This window comes from Dermacentor silvarum, chromosome 2 (assembly GCF_013339745.2).
Source record: "Dermacentor silvarum isolate Dsil-2018 chromosome 2, BIME_Dsil_1.4, whole genome shotgun sequence".
Lineage (NCBI taxonomy): Eukaryota > Metazoa > Arthropoda > Arachnida > Ixodida > Ixodidae > Dermacentor > Dermacentor silvarum.
The window spans coordinates 149,424,979-149,446,928 of record NC_051155.1 but is presented as its reverse complement, the minus strand read 5'-3'; the positions used below and the strand labels follow the sequence as shown (position 1 = coordinate 149,446,928).

The following is a 21,950-nucleotide window of genomic DNA, read 5'->3' as shown; positions in this document are numbered from 1 at the left end:
GCGCTATCACGGAGAGCGAACGCACTCAATCTCCCACGCGCAAGCAAGGAAGCGGGAAGCCAGCGCCGGAGGGAGAGGGGGGGGGGGCGCACTTCTACTCTGCCAACAACCGCGCTCGCCGCTCGCTCGCACCGTCGCTTATCTCCACACGGCCCTGACCTTTATGCGCCGTGCATTTGCCGCTCAGTTTCCGTTGAAGCGATAGACCGCACGTAACTTCACCGCTGCGGCGTATGCGCTTGCTGCCACCGTTTTGACAGTCGTTGTCTGCAGTCATTCAGTGTGATCTATTCGTGTTTGTTTGTGTGCGCTCACACCACGCTTGTTCATTCAGTTAGTAATAGTCGGGCCACATTTTCCAACGCACTCTACACATGAAATGCTGCCCGGATCGGCAGTGCAGCGCTACATGTGTGTCCCTTCGCACGCGCTGCCCACGGGAAGCGCTTCTCATCAACACCACCGTTCACACGCGCCTTCTCGTGGTCATCGAGTCGCTCTTCATGTCGGTCTACTTACGCCGCAGCACACCTGCTTACTTAATCAGCTCATGTTTACTACAATTCATATTGCTACCAAAGCCGCTCACCTTACTTCGTATGACATTGCTGTGTTGCTATCGCATTCATTGCTTCGCCCTTAGGGCGAAACTGTGACATTTTTTTACTCTTGATGTCATCCACTTCATCCGAAGTAGCAAGCCCAGCACATAGCAGCGCTGACATCTTCAGCTTCCATCAAACTGTTTCTCTCTCTCGGCCGACTGGCGTATGCCACAACCGTCGTACGCACAAGACGATTGCGTTTGTTTCCCCCTAGGACTACGAGTTGTCTCCCTAAGTATGAGACTCCGCAAGCGCTAGCTGTCCGGATCCTAGCAAGCAATGAGATTGCGGGACCTAAAGGAACAGTTACGCTCTCTCTCTAGCCTCCGGGGTTCGCAAAGATTCGGCGGCGCATTCAAGTTTGCGCGCTGGCGAGATTTTCACGAAGATTAGTCGCGTGGCGTTCGTGCTTTTAGCTCAGATCGTGCTCCGCGGGTAAGGTGGAGTACACGCCCATTCGCCATTGTGGAGGGAGGTATAGGAAGTGGGGAAGACAGGAGGAAGGGGGAGAAGGGAGAGATAATTATTGAAAGCGCAGATGTTTCTGTCGACGAGTAGCGTGCAGCTTTTTGCCTGATATACCTTGCTTTCGAGAGGGGATTAGGGAGAACCCTCGTATGCGCAGCAGTTTTAGAAGGGTCGCAGGAAAGCATCTCGGGAAAAAAGTAAAAGTCAATCGAGAGATTGCGCGGAAATTAAAGGCACCGAAGAGGAAGGTAATGACAAATGAACGATGGGAAGCTGTCTTTAAGAAGCTTTAAGCGGCAGCCTTTGAAGCGCCGATGTTCTTAAGTGGTTCGACATCCTTTACTTCAGGAGAAAACACTGGTAGCAGGGCACGCATGATCAGCCTTAACTTTTGCATGTTCAAGTTATGTTTCATGACCATTTGTTTCATTTCACGATCGCGATTTGGTTCACGTTACGAAAAGCGCCTGCTGCTGTTTAACTAGTTATAAGGAAAATGGCTGCACTTCCGACGCTTAGAAAGGGCAATTAATGCATCTAGGGTGAATTAGTTGCTTGGTTTCAAGTGAAATCACACAATACACTACGGGGATAGGTCAAGAATTGTGCTGTTTAGGATGAGGCAAGGAAAACGGAATTTTAAGAAAAGAACGAATGATTACGGTGGTTTAGGGAGGAAAAATTGAATGTGAGAACGCGAAGAGGAAGATGCGAAGAATGAAAGGCGAACAACGGAAAAGATGGAAATATTAAGACGAAGCGCAAAGGAATAAAGACAAATGAAATAGGAGCACATTGTCGATTGGAGGAAATGGGAAAAAGAAACCATTTTCTCCGAGAATGCTGAGCCATGCATATTGTTTCTAGGAGGAGACAGGTATTCCTTTGACGCTAAATCAGACAAAACTAACAAAACTGATAAACAAGCAAACAGACAGACAATAGCACAAACTTTTGACCAGCGGCCGTGCTTTGACGTTGTATTTTGATGCTCGGATCAAGGGTCTCCACGTGTGGTTTCCATTGTGAATGGGCCACAGGCGAGTGGTTTCCCGTTATATTGCTGGTAGGCATCGTTGCGCGTCCGCACCATATCACTTTGCCCCCTAAGGGGGCTACCCTATACAATCCCTCGGGGTAAGTGAGAAGCCAAATAATGGGGGACCAATAACAGAACAACGACGCACCCATCCAACTCGCGCTGCTTTGTGCTCGCCGCTTTCAACGGCATCGACTTTCAAACAAACCGGCGTCGCCCACAGTCCACCTTCTTCCTTTTGGCAGCCCCTTTGTTTCTGTTTCTGTATTCCTTCTTTTTTTTTCTTTGTGATCATTGTACGGCTTTCGTAATCTCGGTTTTTACTTCGCTGCTTTTATTTGTTTTGGCGGCGTATTTTCTTATCGAGTTTGTTACACTAACGGCAGAGGTATCTGGCCACTTCGGAGGGGCATTGCCGAGAAGCCCCAAATGGAAGCAGCCGCCCAGTCGCTTGCGACTGCAGGTCGAAAGTGCGCCAGGCCGGAAGGACGCCAGGGCACCGGCAACTCTGCGCCGCTGCGAAGGCTCGCGTGCGCGCGCAACAGGGTGATGGCGGCACCCCTCCCTCACTTCCCCTCGTTCTATCTTCGTTCCAAAGCCAAGCTAGGCTAAAATAGAAAAAAAGAAAGAAAGAGAGAAGCCAACCTCGGGGTGTATCCGCTTCCTTCCTGGCGCCGACTCGCTGTCACGAGAGCTGGTGGGCCGTTCGGCGCTATCAGCCCACTCGCCCTCCTCGTGTAATGTATAATAAGGCGAGTCGTGGGGCTTCAAAAGACCCAGCCGCTATTACCGCGGAGGAAGTGACGTGGAGACGGCAGCGTTGGGCGCGTTTCGCTAGCGGCACGAAACGACCGATGCATATTAAAGAAGAACAAGAAGAACGGCTCCATAACCTCCGGATCCAGTGACCCTCTATGATCGCACTTGAATCAAATGCGTTTTTGTGTACATATTCTAGTATGATTAATAGTTTGTGTTACTAGGGGTGAAGGTTGTGCCCATATACATTTTATGTTTATTGAATTCCGATTTAGCAGCTGTCACGAAACACGGTGATCGTGGCAAGTTTTTTGGTGGTCTGTGTTTTCCGAAAGTTCAGCGTGGAGGAAGAGGGGGCAGGGAGAAGGTTGAATATATTTAGAGGGCGTTCACAAATAGGCATTTATGGAGCTAGTTGGTCGATGCCTAGTGTTATGGCTCCATAACCTACTACGCGGGATAGGCCATGAATCGGGTGATATTAGAGTTTTTAAAAAAAGAAGAAAGCTTATGAGGAATTGTGCAAATAAAAAGAACAATAAAGCGACAATCGTATTCGTTAATGAATGATTATGTTAAAAGGAGTTTAATTTTCTGAACCCTTAATATGAGTCTCTCTTTCGTGTCCCGCTAACACATAATTCTTCGTTTTCTGCAATAACGAGAGCCATTAGGGGCGCTCAGCTGACGGTGTTTGTGATTGTGGGACCAGAATTACACCCGCGCACGTAAAAAAAAAAAGAAGAAAGAAAAAGACATGCTGGAATTGCTAATTACATTACAACAGTAGTTGTTGTAGTCGTTATCCTGAATGTCTGCGGAGCATACCCACAGCGGATCAGCCATGAATACTGCGGTTATGAGAAATGAGCAAAGACGAGATGAAAAAAAACAATTTGAAGTTGTTGCTTATACATAGAAATTCTGGTGGCAGAAATAATTATGGGGTAGAAGTTTCGTCGTCGTTATCCTCCTCCTCCTCATCGTCATCATCATCATGAGAAGAACAAGGTAGAGGAAGAAGGAGCAGAAGAAGAAGATTAAGCACGAGCATTGTCGGAGGCTCGTATTGCTCCGTCTGCGTTCTGCGGTGGTTTCCAAGAGCCGGAAGAAAACCAACCGTTGAAAGTCATCATGCACCGGATGGCCCGTCTCATTCGAGCCAGGCCAAAGTTGAGGGACTTGTTTACCAGCGAATATTTTGACTGCAACGACGCCTTCGGACACGGTACGTTCCAGAAGCGGCTGATGCTGCTCTGTGCGCTCGGTGCTTTCTTGGCGAACACCCACGCCTTGACTCTCCCGTTGATCTCAGCAGGCGTGCAATACAGATGCAAGCAGCAGTACGACAATGATTCGGTAGCCGCCGCGAAGTACGCGAGCGCCGCTCACGAAGCCGGCGGACAGATCGGACGCTGTCTCGTCTACGAGGACCCGGACGACCCTAAGGACTCGCAGACCGTGCCTTGCCAAGAGTGGGAGTACGACGAAGAGTTCGCGAATAGGACGGCTGTGAGTAAGTGGAACATGGTCTGCGGAAGAAAGGCACTCATCACCATCATGTATGCGATTCAAAACGCCGGACCCGCTGTGTTCGTCTTGACAGCCGGACATTTCGCGGACACCATGGGCCGGGTGCCCGTGCTTCTGACGGCGGTTGCGGTGCTCTTGGTCTCCACAGTTGCGATTTGCCTCGTAAATGACTACGCAGCACACGCGGCACTCAAGTTCTTTAGCTCGGGCAGCGCAATACTGACCCTGACCACCTCCGCCATCTCCCTCTTCGAGGTTACGATCCACGACAAGAGGCCGCTTAGCATAGCCGTGAGCATCACGCTCGGTCTATTGGCCGCCGACGCGTGGTACTTCTTGTTGTTGCCTTGGAACCTGCGCTGGGAACGAAAGCTGTGCGTTTTCATCCTGCCAGCCTTGGTTCTGCTGCCGGCTTTCCTGACGGTTAACGAGTCGCCTCGCTGGCTAGTCGCTAACGGGATGTACGACAGGGTCGAGCAAGTTGTCATCGCCGCTGCAGAAAAAAACCACTTTCCCTTGTCGAATGCAGCGTGCCTGGTTGATTCGCTCAAGGCGGACGGGACCAGGAAGCTCGATCGCCGAAAGTCCACGTGTGCCGAAGAACTACTGAGCATGTTCTCCATCCGACGGCGTGCCCTCGTCTTGTGCGGCTGCTTCTTTTCCAACTCGTTCGCCCTGTATGCCATCACATTCTCCAAAGGGCAACTCCATACGCCGTGGCTTCCGTTCATCGCGTTCACGTACAACTCCACGGTCTACGCGGTGGCGCACTTGCTGATGAGAAGGTTCGCCATGCTCACAGTGATCACCGTGCTGTTTGCCGTGCTCTGTGTCGTGCAGTGCTTTCTCTGCCTGACCGTGCTCAGCGAGATGGACGTCGCCACGGAGGCCCTGCTGCAGGCGAACATAGCGCTGTACTATTCTGGCGCCGTCGTGTGCTTCGTCTACGTCTTGGAGCTGTTTCCGACCGCACTGCGCGCAACTGCCGTCGGTTGGACACTCGCCTGCGGTCGCCTCGGAGTCGGATGCGCCCTGTTCTCTTCGTTTCTCACGGACACCGGCCTCGAGTACCTGGCGCCGGCTACCGCAGGCGTCCTGCTCTTTGCGTCGCTGCTGACGCTGCGCGTCTTACCGCCCGCCACGACGATCGAGTGCACTAAGATGGTGACCCAGGGATTGTCCGTTCAGACCCAGCAGAACATCGAGCTCATGAAGGCCACGCTCGAAACGCGGCTCGGTGAGCGCAGGAAGACGAAGACTTCTAGCGATAGCGGAAGCAAGTCGAACTCGAGCCGCAGTCGCCGTTTCAAGAGCAAAGATTGACGCGAACTATTCTAGCGACGCAAGCCCCGGCTCTCTTGACATCTTTCACGTACTGCGAACACTACGTGTGAGGCACTATATTGCTAATGAATGCCATTCGAAGTAGGGCATTATTTTTTTCTTTCAGTTATTCAGTTTTGTTTTCGAAAGCGTTCAAGTTTCTGAATAGCATCTTTTTTTTCTCCTCTATTGTTAGACGCAAGCCGAGACTAGCCGAAATATTGATGAGCTGGTGTTTTACTATGGTTCTATATATAGCTTTCTGTGAACATTCGTATGTATAATGCTTACTTTTGCGATGCTCAACGGGCTACGTTGATTAAGCTATGACTATTTCTCGCGCGAGAATATACGGCGAACGTAACTGAAGCTGGAATAAAATTAACTGAGCCTATCCTTTAAAATGCGGTACTTTCTGCCCACCGTTTACTACTAATGTGCAGCTGTTTTATTTGCCCACGCTGTGTCCACGCTGCTTTATTTGCCCATGGCTACTTTTTTTCAGTATACTTTTTTGAACTAATTTCGTCCTTGTACATGGCCACTCGAAAAAAATAATCATGAGCCGTTTCACTCTGTGAAGGTGGATGACCAGCGAAGCTGTTCAGCACGTTGGCGCGTTACTCCTCGGGAGTCCGGACTATACGCGGCCTTCCCATTACGACGACAGAAGAGAAGTGAAATTCAAAATGGAGAAGGGAAACTTGTATTTCTGCTTTTTACATACATTCGCGTGGACGACGGGATCGCCGCCCCGAGGAGCCGGAGGAAACTATAGACACGCATGACCTTTCGACGGCACCGCCACCACGGGAGAGCTGAAGGAAAGGAAACTAAATACGCAAGCGCTTGGAACGCCGACGAAGAGAGGGCAGTGCGAACGTAGTCATGGCAGACGTGGGTCGCACAGCGGCAAATGGTCCTGCAGTGGACATAAATAGGCTGTTGATGATGATGACTAATCTACTCAAAATTAATATGCGAGGGACGCCGACGAGCCAGCTGTGTAATAAGTTGACGACGAACGCGCGAGCAGTGGCATGACCGCTTTCGTGCGGGACCTGAGCTTTTGCTTACGCACACGAAACATCCACGTAACCCTAGCCATAAACAGCTTCGCTGTAAAAGACATCCGACGTGGGAAAAGGATCATCTCGCGTCCTCAAGCCGTGACTTTGAATGACGACGCAGCGGCCGCTTTGCGCGAGCGAGCATAGAATACTCGGATCGGATGCCGACAAACTGTGTTTCCTGCCGGGCACATCTCGTGCACCGTGTGGACCTCAGCACCCGATCATGCACAGCCTCCGTCATGGCGTTTGAGAGCGCTGTAGCAAAGAAAGCGTTGCAAGAAAGAAAGCGCGAAGTAAAAGAAAACGTTCACGGTATGGTACTATAGATTCGCGTGTGTTACCCCTTGAGCAGTCGAGCTCTAGCGCTATCTCTCAAACCCTAAATCTGCCCTCGGGAATGAGGTCTTCGTGCAGCAGCTGGGCGAGTCAAATGAACTACGTTAATTAATGAATCTACGTTGACCTAGACGCCGTGATCCGACGCCATACGGTGCCCTACAAGAAGCCTGTGTTCACTGCTGCCGGGGATTCCGCTACAGCCGCAGAAAGAAGACTATATACGTGAAGCTAAAACTGCCACTCAACGAGCAGATTCGCTGCTTATAACGTACCACAACATTTCGTACCTTTGGGGACGTTGCAGTACTCGCCGTAGGCGGTTAAATATACAGTTAAGCGACAAGCAGTCATCTTAAGTCTATAGTTCCGAGTTCTGGTGAAGCCGGCAAGGAAGACAGCTTCGCGGGGACATCCAAGTCGAGAACGATCGACGCAGGCTGCTTTTACACTGCCGCGCACAGGAACGCGTGGTCACGGTTTCTTTTGCTCGTAAAGTAAGCTGCATACGCGGTCTGTTTCTTACGTTCACACGCGAACGTTAATATTTGCCTTTCCTAACTTTTTCCTTCAGTTTCTCTCGGTGCCAGATGACATCAAGTAGAGACGCTTGCCAAATAAGTTATAATACTTGGGCTTGAAACTCACTCGAAAGTGGAAAAACACAACGACTCTCGCAATTACATCTGTTTTTCTCCCAAGCACATAAAAAACCCCCGGGTCGCGAGGACGCCTGCGTAGAAACCCTGCGAATGCGGATGTCGTATACCAGCAACGCCCCTCTGTGAGCTTCTCTGGTTGCGGCTGCAGCGCTCGTATTTCGCGCTGTTCAGATCAGCGACAAGGCAGTATAACGCCGAAACCCGAACACTTTTCTGGTTACAGCGTATACGTCGTTGCAGGCGTGTGCAAGGCAATACCGCGGCGCGTTACTCAAGAGCCTGTCACGGTGCTGGTGACGACGGTGGGAGATGCGTTTCCATGGTATATGAGATCCCGACTGCGTTGTCCAATTCCGGTGGCGTTCTCTAGCTCGCGCTGGTGGTTAGGCTATGCGGAGGCCGCCGATCACGTGACGGCTTTGTTTGTTTATTATGTGCAGAAGTCTGAGCGTAGCCGGTATGCTTTGCGTTTTGAGACAACGGGCGAGGATTTTGCAACCTTGACGCTGGCACTGCCCGTGCACTTTCATGATAAATTGCACGCAACATACTTTAATCGACATTTATTTCGTGCGGTCTAGCTCCTTCCTTCTCATGGCGCGAAAATGATTTATTGAACGCTGATTAGGAGCTTTTTATTGCGATAGCGATTACGTGGACACTCCAAGCAAACTTTCGCCGCCGACATCACCGTGGGGTGTCCGCATATATTTAGGTATAGGTATACGCTATATGCTTATCCATGCCGTAGATGGCGGGTTATGTTGCTACGCTATTCAATCACCAAGTTAGCTCAGACCAGGTCTTACGTTCTTGACTAAATTTATTCCTCAGAACTTTGAGAATGGCAGCCCACAAACAAACATCATGAATCATAACACTCACAGCGCATGCTTTTTATCCTAAATCTTCTCACACTATTAAATATTCGACGCGCAAAACAATATCAGTGCTCAAATCTGAAAGTGATGTAGTTCTACTGGCGCGGCTCCTTACGGGCAGCGTAGTGGTGCCTGTGGGATGTCATTACAGGCCCTATACACGGCGTGTTCGCGATTTTAAGAATGCCAGAAATATTGTCGCACCCGCGTATGTCGCGGCCGCGTTAGTCGGACCCGCGTGTAAATTGAACACCGTCCGAGTAGTTCAAGCGGAACGCTATAAACCTTGATATCGCAGTCAGTGCTTCGCCCTTTGGGCGAAACTGCCATTCTTCTTTAACTACTCGCACAGTTGAAGACATTTGTTTAACGTCCCTAAATAAATCGCATAAGCGACGGACAATGGCGCACGCCTTCGTTTCTTTCTCACAAGAAACAGCATATTTTTTTCTTCCTACTTAACGTGCGCATAAAGCACGTCACCTCTCTGCACAGTTCTCGGTTCTCTTTCTTTAGCACCGAATAGAAAAAATAAAACGTTCAGACCAGCGGCACGCCGCTGTGTGGTGCGCACTACGCTCCATTTTATAGCGTGCGCTTTCTTTTTAATATGAATTTTCTCTCTTTCAATAGTCGGCGTCATTCCGCGCGGGCTTAACGGCTTTAAACCCGGCCGCGCTGACGGCAGTCGCTTGCTGCTTAATGGCGGCACAGCCCGACCTCATGCGTGATGTTGGCGCCGGGGGCGTGGGTCTCGCGGCTTTCGCCAGGGCCACCGGCGCGCGCCGCACGCATTCATTCCCAAACCACGGCCCCCGCAGATAGCGCGTATAGGCGCCCCGCTTTGAAAGCGAGACCGGGAGGACGAGCTGACGTCACGGCTTCTGTTTGTTTACCTGGCAGCCCCGTGCTGGCTGGCCCACCCCTGGAGAATGGAGCCGAGGAAGGGACCAAGCGCGCCCGTCTCGAATCGATCGCCCCGGGGCCGACCACCGGCTTTCTCTTTCTTTCTTTTCTCTCGTTCTTTCTGTGTTTTCCCGTGAGACGATTCCCTTTAGGAACACACTGCCTCCTCTCCCCTCCCGGTCTCTTCCGGCATCGCTCCTGATGCTCCTGATTTCTCGCTGCGCGCAAGCGCAGCATTCTCAGTCGGTGTACGAGACAGCAGGGGGCTAAACGAAAGCAAGCTGAAAGCCTTCGTGGTCGCCGCCGTCGCCTGGCGAGCTAGTAGTGCTGACTCGTAATTAGTGCCGCAGCGCCACTTATAGACAGTGTCAGAGTGGAAGGACGCGCCGGCAGCGTTTACTCGCACAACTGAACTCTCTGTACGGGAACGAGATGTATATATATAAGGCACGACGCACGATTGCGTAAACAGTGAATAAAAAAAAAATTAAGAGTGAAAGGTAATCGCCGCTAAGGAATCGTTGTTTTCAAAACAAGATATTACACGCTGTTTTATTGTGCACGAAGTGCAATAATCCCTGATTATAATTAATGTACAATGCGCGGTTACCCAAACAATAAATTAAAAAAAAAAACAGGAAAGAAAAAGACAAATGCTTTTGCTGTCAAAACGACACTATGCGTTATTTTCTTACGCACACAATTAAGCAAGCGCTGAGGTTTAAAGCATTCTGTATTTTTCTTGTATACAAGTCGGACGTTAGAAGTACGTACATTATACCTAATAAATGTACGAGTTCACGAACGAAATACTTAAGAACATCGGTAATAAGAATCTAAATTATTCGACCATGCAGGGAGCTGAAATATTTGAAATCTTCTCAGGGGCTTTTCCTTATGCTTTCCCGCCGTTCCGAGAGCAACGAAATTTGGCATTACAAGGAGAACAGATGAGAAGACGATGGCAATGATGGATAAGAAGACGTAGAACAAGAATTCGTAGAATCATATTAAAAAGGAGACGACGACGACGAAGAAGCAGACGACCAAGCAGAGAAAGTAGAGGAGGACGACTGATTCCATCCACCCAGATTTATCTGTTAATGTTTATCACATTGAGGCAAGTATTTTAATGGAAAGCAAGATGTCGATTTGGGCTTGTTGTCATTCAAGTTTTATGAAGCGTAACGGGCGAAGGCCGTAAGGTAACGCACAAATATTTGTGTTCTACCTTCCTGTCCTTGCCGTTGGGTTTTCAGAAAATCTCTACAGAGACTTCAAGTGACTCTGCCCGTTTCTCGAACCTACCCCGTATACGAGTGTGTACGTGGCGTTGCTTTACTCTTCGGCAAGGCGTGTAGGTACGCTGCGTTGCGACCTGTTGCTCCTAGTCTGAGACTCTTAGGCGACGTTGTGTCATTTCTGCCGGAGGGAGCTACACGTCGCATGTGCCGTGCTCCATAGTGAAGCGGCTAGGAAGGGTAACTTCTGTTAGCAGTTTTCGTACTCCGAAAGCTTTCTGTGGCGCCTGTTGCGTTCGCATACTTTTATAATTCCTTCCTTACAAACTTTTGCTTCCAGTAATCGTCATTTTACTAACACACCCTCGTTTCTATTTCATTACTTGTTTTTCTGCTGGCTCCCATGAAAGGATCTTTTCTCTGAAATGTTTTCATGCGACACTCCACCACGAAAAGTGAAAAGCTTCGAGTTGCTGACAACAGCTCACGACCGAACGCGTAGCCGCAACATTTGTATTGTTTCGTGGTAAGCACCATTATCAGGGAGCCTAGCGCTGGGTACCTGCACCGTAGCTGGCGGACGATGAGGCAAAATGGCTAATATTTCCGCGTTTTTCTTTCTTTTCTTTCGTTAGAGAGGGAGGGGGGGGGGGGCTGTTGAGGACGCTATCGACAGCGACGAAATTGTTGGTGCTGTAGAAAGTGGCACATTTCTGTTGCAAAGTTTAGAAAAAAAAGATTGATTAGTGTAAACATTCTGCGCAGCGACTCGCGCGAATTCAAGCGTTCTTACGTCTTTTTCAGTGTCGTAAGTACTGGCGAACGGTGGAAACGCGGAACTTTGGCTTCTTGCATGTGCACGGGTGCGTTGCGGCGGTGCCACAAGCTCTTTCAGGGGGCGTTCGATGTTCGACTGGACTTTGCTGCAGTTGCATACTTTTCTTTGAAGCATCTGCAGGAAGTGTAGTCCTTGCCAGTTTCCGGAAGGCTAATTTCACCTTTTTCGAAAGCCGCGCTATGCGCGAGGCATGTTGCGCGACGCGGTAACCACGGCGGAAGTATTTTCTAGTTGCTTTATCGTACTGTTTAGAGGGGCCCCTGCCGCATTCGCGGATGTTTCACGAGTGTGGCGCTGTTAGCAAAGTGAGCTTAGAGTTTCTGTAAGTGAGATTAGGTGAGATGAACTTACGAAAACGGAAGTTCATCTTGAGATCAGGAAGAAACTCCCTGCATGCAAGGGATAAATGCCTCACGTTATACTGAGGCTGTACTCAAGGAACCGGCATAGTTGCCTTCATGAACTGAAATACGGCGGATAGCATCATAAAATTGGCGCTTTCCATCCGTAGAATCGTGGTTTGGGTGGTGGGTTGTAGCGACAGGCGGCTTTAGACTGGCGATCAAGGCCGGAAATTGCTCCGCGCGAGCGCCTCTTGTAATATCACTGCCGTGTTTCGCCCCATGTCTAACAAACCAGTCTGTCTTAAGAATGCGATAAGGAGACGTGAAGTCTCTTTACGGGCTATAACTGATCCCTCGGGGAACACAAGGTGTGGCAGTCACGCATGCGGATGGTCCTTTTTTTTTTTTTTTGCTGATTCTTGAAGCTGTGTTACGTGCTGCTTAGTGAATGGGGGGGGGGGGGGGGGGGGGAGTGCCGAGATTTACGAATTCCAGATGCCCGTTAATAAAACAACCACGCCCAATATTCGTCCGCCTTAAATTAACTCGAGACCGCCAGACTCGCAGCTTTCGAGAGGCACTTCGATCGACAGTCATTGTCAGAAGTGGCCGCGTAAACGGGCGATGGCTGGGCTCACATAAACCAGCGCGGAGCTCGCGAGTGGCCCTCGTACGCTCTGTACATGAAATATCTGTAGGAGAACGTTTCCCGAAAGTCGTCTTCATGCCGCGAATCTTCGTCGTTCCCCGAAAGTTTCATTCTCCGTCCGGGCGCTGCATACTATAGCGCCGAGAGACCCCACACAATCTACCACTTGTCTGGCTAGCCCTTGCGCGTGAACTAAGGCACGCGAGCTGAGTGTAGCGCTCGTTTAATCCCCGCTGCGTGGCTACCTCAGCCAGTCGGAGCGGTTCACCGAAGCGGGTGCGTCATCTATATTACCTTAGCGGAGGAGTGGGACCGTTAGGGGGCTCGAACGGAAACGAGTTCGCTTCTCGTGGTGCGCCTTCTATTTGGCGCCGTGCCTCGTAAGGGCGAGCGCCCATCAAGTGCGGCTCCTCCGTGCAGGTCCGAGACGGAAATTGGATAAGTGCCCCGCTGATGGCGGCGTGCTACGCACACGTGCGCCTTTCCCGCAGAGCTACGTTCTCATCTCCGAGGAGATGGGACGAGGAGCTAAGGTATAGTGGGGGCGGGAAGGAAGCCGGTGGCGGGGGTATAGGCTTGATGGGGTCCGTACGGTTGCTGCGATGCTCGTGCTAGGCTTCCCGTTTGTCGCTGAGGGTTTATCTTCCTTATATGCATCTCGCGGTTCTGGGGAAGCTATTATTGCGCTAGGCAGAGAGAAAGCAGTTAGGTGTGACGATGCGAAGGGACTCTCTGAAAGCTCGTGGTTGTCGGCTACTGTGTCCCGGTTGTCAGCCAGTAGGTTGTATAATTTTTTTTGAGGCACTCTGTGCTAATTTGATTCGTTGGCTAGTGTACGTATGTACAGTGCTCAGCAATTAAAACGCGATACTCGGACAACATGGTGGCAGGGGCTTCTTGCGTCACCGGAGAGCAGTGTGTGATCGCTGGGGGACCAAATGCAGTCACAATGTGTCACAAAGACTCTCGCCTTCATTGTATATAGCACAATTGATCAGCTTCGTGTCCTCAGCTCTCAGCGGTGGCAGCCACGCCCTGGGAATATCGCGTTTAAATCGCTGAGCACTGTACAGGCTCTTTGCTGACGTGCTTCTCGCTTTCCTGTTTGACTGAAAGCGAAATCGAAAATATTGTAGGAAGGAGAATGTCCCCGCTGGTCTGCAAGGCCGATACTTAAAGGCTGACAGGATTAGTGAAAGGAATGTATGTGCATTAGACAAGTACTATTCCGAGGCTTAATACCCTCTTGAAACAAGCAACATCATGGTTGCGCGTAACAAGATGTAGTCTGGACTATACATACAATAGAACGTCGGTGGTGACGTGAGCAGCCACGGTGTTCGCTTGTCCCTAGGCACTTACTCCGTTGCTGCTTTAGATTCCTGGAGCTGAGGAGAGGAGGAAAATGTATATGGGAGATATGAAGCGTAACATACGAATGAAATACCGCAGGAAAAGCGGTGATAATATGTTGCGAGAAGAAAAGCGTAATGTGTATGGCCTGTGGATTTGGCTTTCCCGCATTAACAATCGGTATGAGGCGAAGCCCTAGCATTGCTTTGGATGAGGTTAAGCGTTGGAAGGCGAAATTCATGGTTCGACACTACTGAGTTTTCGATGAGTTCAACTTACCTGAATTTCACCTTCACGTTTTGAATAATTATTTTCTTTCAGCTGGCTAGAACAGAACCACTTGAAAGTCTTCGGTATATTTCGTCACACTCGTCATTTCGTCATACATTTCGTCACTCTCGCTTCCAGTTCCGTGCCTTTCTTGCGTTTGGCAAAATTCTGAACTAAATTCGCTTGCCGAAGCTCGTACAGACTGACAGTCACGACGCGCCGGCATGGGTTGTTCCGTCCTCCAAACTTCCACTCCACGTGCATCATGCGTTGAAAATGACGGTACTGTCGACATGATTGGAAGGCTGCGTTATGAACACGGCTGCTTTGCAAGCAAGCCTCCTGCCTCCGCTATTTCGGTCATTCCGTTTTCATGGAGGGAAGCAAAATCTTCTGCAGATTATGGGATGTGCGATAGCCGTTTCCCGCACAAAATAATACCCAGATTCGCACCGCAATAAGAACGCCTCGAGTAAACAGCTCTGGCTTCTCTCGTTTGGTTATCCTTCTGCCCTGTGAAATTGTACGGATGGTATGTCCAGGAAGCTTGGTAGTACAGACACATACTGGATGTTTCATGCAAAAACTTCTAACAGCGGAGCTGTTTAAGCCGGCCGTTATTCCGTCCGTCGCGGACAAAAAATGTGGGCCGATCCTGGTGGTTTGCAGAAAGGGTCCAAGCGCAATGGCACATACCCCTGTGAACTAGCGAAGCTGAGCCTGACTAAGTCTAGCTATGCAAGGTTGGGACTACTTAAGCTTAGTCAGTCATCGATAGCCAATCAATAGCTAATTGATAATCGATTAATAATGAACCAATTCCGGAAAATGCTGGGGATGACTTGGTAGTGCTTAGCCTAGCCCAAAATACGTGGCCAGTACCTTGCTATAGCCAATCAATAGCCAATCAGTAGGTAATTGATAATCGATCAATAATCAACAAATTCCGGGAAATTCTGGGGATGACTTGCTAGTGCTTAGTCTAGCCCAAAAGCCAGGACTATCTAGGTGCCCATCAGCTTCGCTGTCTCTTTAGCATTGCGCCTCCAGTTCAAGCTTTGCTAATTTTTATCAGTTAAAAAAAATAACGTGTCACATTCTATCTTATTATTATCATCACGCTGTATTACTGTAACAGGCGAATATTGTTTGCACGAGAAATCGAAATGTATAACTTACGAATTAAAAAATCACGTATTACTTTTCAACAAATTGCCCTGCGGCACTTATTACCATTTACAGATTTTAGCCGGGGATTTCGCCAGGTGGATCCACTTGAAAAGAATTTTCAGGATGAGAACAGTCTCGACATATTAATTTCCGAACTTTGCGAAGAAATACATTGGGCAGTCCAGTTACTTTTGGGCTTCAATGCATGAAACGGCGTTTCGGTATAAAAAAAAGTGGAACGACAGTGCATTTTCACCGCAGATTTAATGGCGCATATCTCGAAAATGGTGCCATCCACAGAATTCTTCTCAAGTGGATATGCCTTGCAGTCTCATCGGCTACAATTTGTAAATTGCATTATGTGCCACAAATTAATTAGTTGAAAACTGCATTTCTGAATTTTTGGTAATTAGTCGGTTATGCACTTAGATTTATCGTGCAAGCAATGTCCGGCTTTTTCTAGTAGACCAGCTCAAAGAAAAGATTGTGCTATTCTGCCACAGGCCATCTTTAAATATTGCTAAAAGTCTTCGCAGAAACATCTGGCAAATGTTAGACCAGAAAGCCCACACCTTTTTCGCTCTTCTTTGTGGCTACCGCCTGTATCGTTTCGTCGTTTGTTTGTTTCGTCGTAGCTCCGAATCGCTTCCATCGGAAGGTGTCATCGCATGTAAGTGAGCGCCCTTTCATGTGGTTCGCTCTTGAACCAGACACCTCCCCCCTTCCCACCAAATCCTGCTCACTCTGACTTCCTCATCAAGGGCACGTGGTTCTTCTCTCGTCGCCCTTTCAATCCCGCGTTTCACTCTCCTGTAAGTATGCCCTCTCTCTTTTTCGCGGCTTGTGTAGACGGCTGTCTCGCCGTGCGCGTCACTGCCACCGCGCGCGCGTTCGCTGTTAATCGCCGACAACGAGCTACGTGGCCGGCCACCCGCGCGGAGAGAGCTGTGCGAACTCTCTCTCTCTCTCGCTCTCTCTCTCTCTCGCTCTCTCTCTCTCTCTCTCTCCTTGTCGACGTGAGAGAGCCCGCCGTCGCGTCGGCGTTGTCACCCCTGCTCGAGCACGAACTCGCTCTTGCCCGGAACGAGGGTCAATCATCTACGCGCCCCGAGAGGACAATGCCTCCGAGCCGCCGCCCCGCCCGCGCAACCCGCTCGGCGGAGGCGGCAGCTCCGTGCCATGAAACCACGGGCGCAATTTTTTTTTTTCTGTACGCCTCGCGCAGACACGTCGTTGTCTAGCACCAGAGATGGGCATCCGCCTGTTCATGAACTATGCAGGACAAAGACGTGGGGCTTGCGTGGCAGACCTCCTGTTTTAGTGCTGCCGCTTTTTTGAATGTTGAAAAGAAGGGTGGTCACCGATCCGTCAAAAATATGAATACTTGAAGATCGGCTAGTTTTCTCGTGCTTGAATTTATGGTTTCTGTACTACTCTCCATCTTCCAGTTCATTCATTCATTCATTCATTCATTCATTCATTCATTCATTCATTCATTCATTCATTCATTCATTCATTCATTCATTCATTCATTCTCTCTGTCGCCCAGCAGCCAAGCTGTGGAAGCCTATGGGCGCTTCGACTGTGTACCTAGATGACACTGCTTTTATGTCGTACATTTTTTTAGAGCGTGGATTACATTTCCAGTGTTTGTGCAGCTCCGTCTTTGTGTTGTTAGTCAAGGGCACGCGCCCTGTCAATCCCCTTCGTGGTCTTTTCGTGTGTGTCCTCATCATCCCTGCACTTTTGTTAAAGAGTGATGACGCAAATAAATTTGCATTTGTATCGGAGTTTTCAAGCGAGGCTTCTGAAATAAGGTGTACAGGAAATTGGGACACTAGCGTCATCTGTTTGGTAGCGAGTGGGGACAAGTATACTCCGTTTCATACTTAACGCGCAAGGCTGTGGAAGCTGCGCAAGAATTTCGACCATTAAATGTATAGCTGCGTGCTTTTCGTGGTCGATAGGCTCCAGCTCCAAATTAAAAACTTGAAAAATGAAAAGCTAAAAGAGCATGTTATAGCAGCCGTATAAGATGGTTTGTTGCTTTTTAGGAATTTTTAGAACACCTACTGTGCTACTGCCCATCTTTTGAAAACGAAAAACATGATTTCTGCACAGCTCTAAATCAGTTGGATAGAAAACCGTTCACCTTGAGCAAGATCTTGGGACCATGGCATCGCAGCTACAAAAGGCCACAAAAGCGTTGCTGCGATTTTTAAAACTTACACGATTGAGTGACCGGCTGTGATCCGGACTGAGTCACCGTCACTTATATAGAGCAGAAAACTGTTACCACGTCAACGATATTCACAGTGGACTTCCTCTTCATCTCCTAATCTTTCCCTGCCGTTTTTTCTAACCCCAGTGTAGGGTAGCAAACTGGGCTCAGTCCTGGTTAAGCTCCCTGCCTTTCATTTATCATTCTCTCTATCTCTACTTTTCTTCATTATTAGCGAAAGTAACTAGAGAACAAGTTTGCAAAAATGGTGGCTAGAACGTAAAACTATTCGTTGGTGCGAACAAAGAAGTCTGTCTGAACTACACAGCGTTGCACGCGGTGTATGAAACAGAGTATAACGTCACTTGATGGGGAACCCCTTTTAAATATTGGCTACAGGCTACAGCATAATATGTTTTCATGCACACAAATTGCTCTGCTAAAGTGACTCATAGGGCATTCTCTCACCAACTAGCAAGTCTGGCTTTATTTCCAAAAGTCTCTTGTTTTTTATAGCCACTTTTTTGTACCCGTTCAAAGCACTATATCGATTTGTTTGAAAGGTTTATATCAGTGCAGTGCGCATTAATTTACTCAAACCATTCTACGACGCAACCACTACGACGTGCTTTTGTTGGGGGTCAGGGTTCGCGTGAAACCCTTAAGTTATCGAGGTTCAAAAGACACCTTTGTAGAAATACTGCGGTGAAGCATTGTTACAGGAGCTTGCGCCTTTTGTGCGACCGTCGGTCACCCGAAGACGGATCGACTAGCTTTTCTGAAAGGCTGGAAAGGGCAGCCAGCCTATACTCCTACACACTGCAGTGAAAACAACTATACACCTTTCACAAATGAGATGTAACATCAAAGCGATTCCATTCAATTTAGTCTTTCTGAAGAAAATGTTCTAGTCAAAACTCAGCGTCCGGTGCGCCTATAAGCGTGGATAAGATAGTTCCGAATAGCTGAAGAAAATGTGTCCTGAAATGTGTCCTGAAAAGAACGAGACAGAAATTTCTTTTTAGCTAAACACGAAAAGATAATGACATGATATTTATTGATCGTCACAGAGCACAAGAACTGTAATGAGGAGGATGATAAACTATGTAACATAGAAACCCCGCTTAACCACAGATCAGAAATAAGTAGCTGCTGGATGCGCTATTTGTTTCCTGGGAAATACATAAATGCCCCTGAAACGGTGGCTTCTGATAAAGTGACACTCGCCGTTAGGGTCATCGATGGAGAAAGGAGAGGTGCTGCTTACAGCGAGGCAATGAAAATGTTACACTAGTAATCTTATATGCTCTGCACGTGAAAGCCCTGTCATTATAGGTGACTTCTGCAGATAGTAACGAAAAATAACCTTGAACTTCGACCAAAGCCCAAGCTTGCCACTCAAGCGCAAAGCACGTGCATAGTGCCGGAAAGTCACCGCGTGGGGGCAAACCATGATTTAAGACGTGGAAAGAGTTTCTAGGGAGATAATCAAAAGAAGAAAAGAGTCTTGGCGCTGAGCCGTGCTCCCTCAAGGGCTGCAGAAGATAGCGCCAACCTTTCCCTTTCCCAACGAACCACTTAGTAAAAGAGTCATACTCCGTACAGGAGGCATTGAAGAGAGAGAAGGAAGCGCTAGCAATGTGAACACGTGGGACTGTTCATCACGCTTACATTGGGTGATTGAGGCCACATGATCTCGGAAACTGCAGCAATGTTCGAGTTGCTTTGTGCGCCGGTGACGCATGAGGCCAGGGTGCTAGAAAATTTAATCTCGGAAGATGTCCTATAGTCAGTCATATAGTCGGTTCAACGCTGTCCGAAGAACATCGCGTTCGACGGCCGGAGGTCTTCTTAATTCTTGAGCGGAGAAAAGAAGTCTCTTCATCGAGATTAAGGCGTTACTTGTGAACTATCGTTTTCGGAGGTACGATGGTCATACCGAAAGTAATGATCGCCAAATTAAAAAAAAAAAGGACTACGCGGCATTATTGAAGTGATACTTCGTCACATTATTTTTTCAGACATGTTTTCCTACTGATTGAGAAGCTTGAATATACCCCTTCGAGAAAACTTCGTTAAAGCCTTGTAAAGAGAGAGTGGCGCACTGCTGCACGGATCGCCTATGGCGTCTCGTATCGCCGCCCTCGCGTTTCATTGCATTTGAGGGTCGTGCGGATCTACGTCCCTCCCCATCCTCTAATTGTCTCCGCAGGCCGTTGCACATTGTCCTGCGGCAAGATCGCTTTTCTTGCAGGTCGCTTGAACTGCAATGAGCGGAAGGAATGTTTCAATCTATCGAACAGCCTTTATTTAACGGTAACTTAGGCATTCAATTATCTCCCGAACTGTACTGTACTCAATTTCAAACATTCTCGCTATTTCACCTATTGTTATATGTTCGCCTGTATTCCTCGATGGGTACCTCAACGGTGTCCTTACCGTCTTTTGTCGCGGCTGTCCGGGGCGACCATTCTGAGGGGGATCGTCAATGCTGGTCTGGTCATCTTCAGCATGCCTAACCCATATTCGCCAACTGGTCGAGCTCATTCGCGCGTTTCCGTACGCAAGCTGAAGGCTCTCAGAAATTGTGCGGCTGAAATTTCCTTTCACCAGAAATTATATCATCGCGCGTTGACGGAACGAGACATCGCATGCTGCGGTTTCGTTTAGTGGTAAAAACATTTTTTTCTAGCGTTTCTTTTTCTCGTTTAGCGTATCGGTGGCTGTATTATGTAACCTGTTGACGCCAACTCGGCATCCATTATTGCAATAAAGATGGCGCTACGTACCACCAAACGCCCATTCTTGCGCGCTTTCAGATTTGCGCACAAGAATATCGGTCACCTTACTTTCAGCGTACGGCCCTCGTACGTTCAATACTGCGTGACGTAACGTGCGACACGTGTGGATACACGTGTGGGCTGACGTGTATCCCTGGCGCCGATAAAGTCGAGAAAACCGTCATTCCCCTGTCTGTTACGTACTAAAAATAATCAACCACCGTCGTAACTGAGCGACTGTGCTTTTCTGCTGCTAAAGAATGCTTGAATTATCAGGTACGATTTCTGGCCGCGTCGGCCGTGCTCCGACGGACGCAGAATGCATGAAAGCTTGTGTCTGAATTCGCTGCACAATAAGAAATCAATCTGTAACTTCCAGTGCAGTGGCTTTCATCATCATAGAAGCCCGACGTTCTACTCCACGCCTCCAATGGCGGTCATAGTGCCGGATAAATTGAGGCAGCTGCAGCTGTCTGACCAGAATCGCACATGAAAGGGCCAAGTGACTTGCGAGGTCGTGCGTGCACCCATTATGTGTCAGTACTCGAAGGCGCGAATGACGAGCTATTGAAAATACGCCGGGCGTGTTCTTTCGCACCGAGACGTGAATAGCGCTATTTACTCGCCCGGGTGCCCGAAGAAAAGGAAAACTGCGTGTTTCTCTTTCGTACAAATTGTTTGCGCTTTATTTTGATAGGACATGTATCGTTCGATCGCATTACACAGGAAACCCTCTCCTAAGCCGTATTGGAAATCGCTGGAACTGCTGGTACGAAGTCATTCGTGTTCGTTGGCTTTCCACGTGGCTCAATTTAGCCACCGCTTTGGTCGGAGAGATGTCATACCGAGAATGACACTTTTCATTTTCTTTCTTTCTTTCTTTCTTTCTTTCTTTCTTTCTTTCTTTCTTTCTTTCTTTCTTTCTTTCTTTCTTTCTTTCTTTCTTTCTTTCTTTCTTTCTTTCTTTCTTTCTTTCTTTCTTTCTTTCTTTCTTTCTTTCTTTCTTTCTTTCTTTCTTATGTGCATAGTAAAATTGCGCGACCATATTATCGCAATGCTGGGGCATGTATTACGCGAGCATACGGTTAGCGCTACGGCGACCGGGCTTCAGCGGTGTTATAAAGGGGAAAACGAATTATCGGAGTGTTACTGTAATCAATCTAATTTGATGCTAGTAACGGATATTGAGCATCTGGGTCATTGTGGTCATCGTGGAGCTTCTCTATTTCGATATAGTAAGCTATCCGAATCAAAGAGGCACTTCGGCCAAATGCGGCTTGAGCGTCGTAGCTCCAGCAAGAGAAGGCGGCATGCAGCAGCTTAAACCGTAAGAAAAAAAAAAAAAAGAACAGTCTTATACGCAAAAACGTCAACGGGGTTGATCGGACAACGAGACGTAGTTATGACGTATTTACTTGCATATTTGGTGGCGTCGAAGACGCTAGAACAGAAAAAGAAGAAGAAAAAAAGAAACAGAAATACAGATCCATGCAACGCGC

General features: G+C 48.6%; 1 protein-coding gene across 1 annotated transcript; it reads left to right on the top strand.

Annotated features, from left to right (window-relative positions):
• Positions 1–3,761: 3,761 nt before the first annotated feature.
• LOC119440471 (solute carrier family 22 member 7) lies at positions 3,762–5,727 on the top strand. Its single transcript, XM_037705376.2, has one exon. The coding sequence runs from the start codon at positions 4,006–4,008 to the stop codon at positions 5,725–5,727; it is 1,722 nt and encodes a 573-aa protein (XP_037561304.1). The 5' UTR covers positions 3,762–4,005.
• Positions 5,728–21,950: the final 16,223 nt, after the last annotated feature.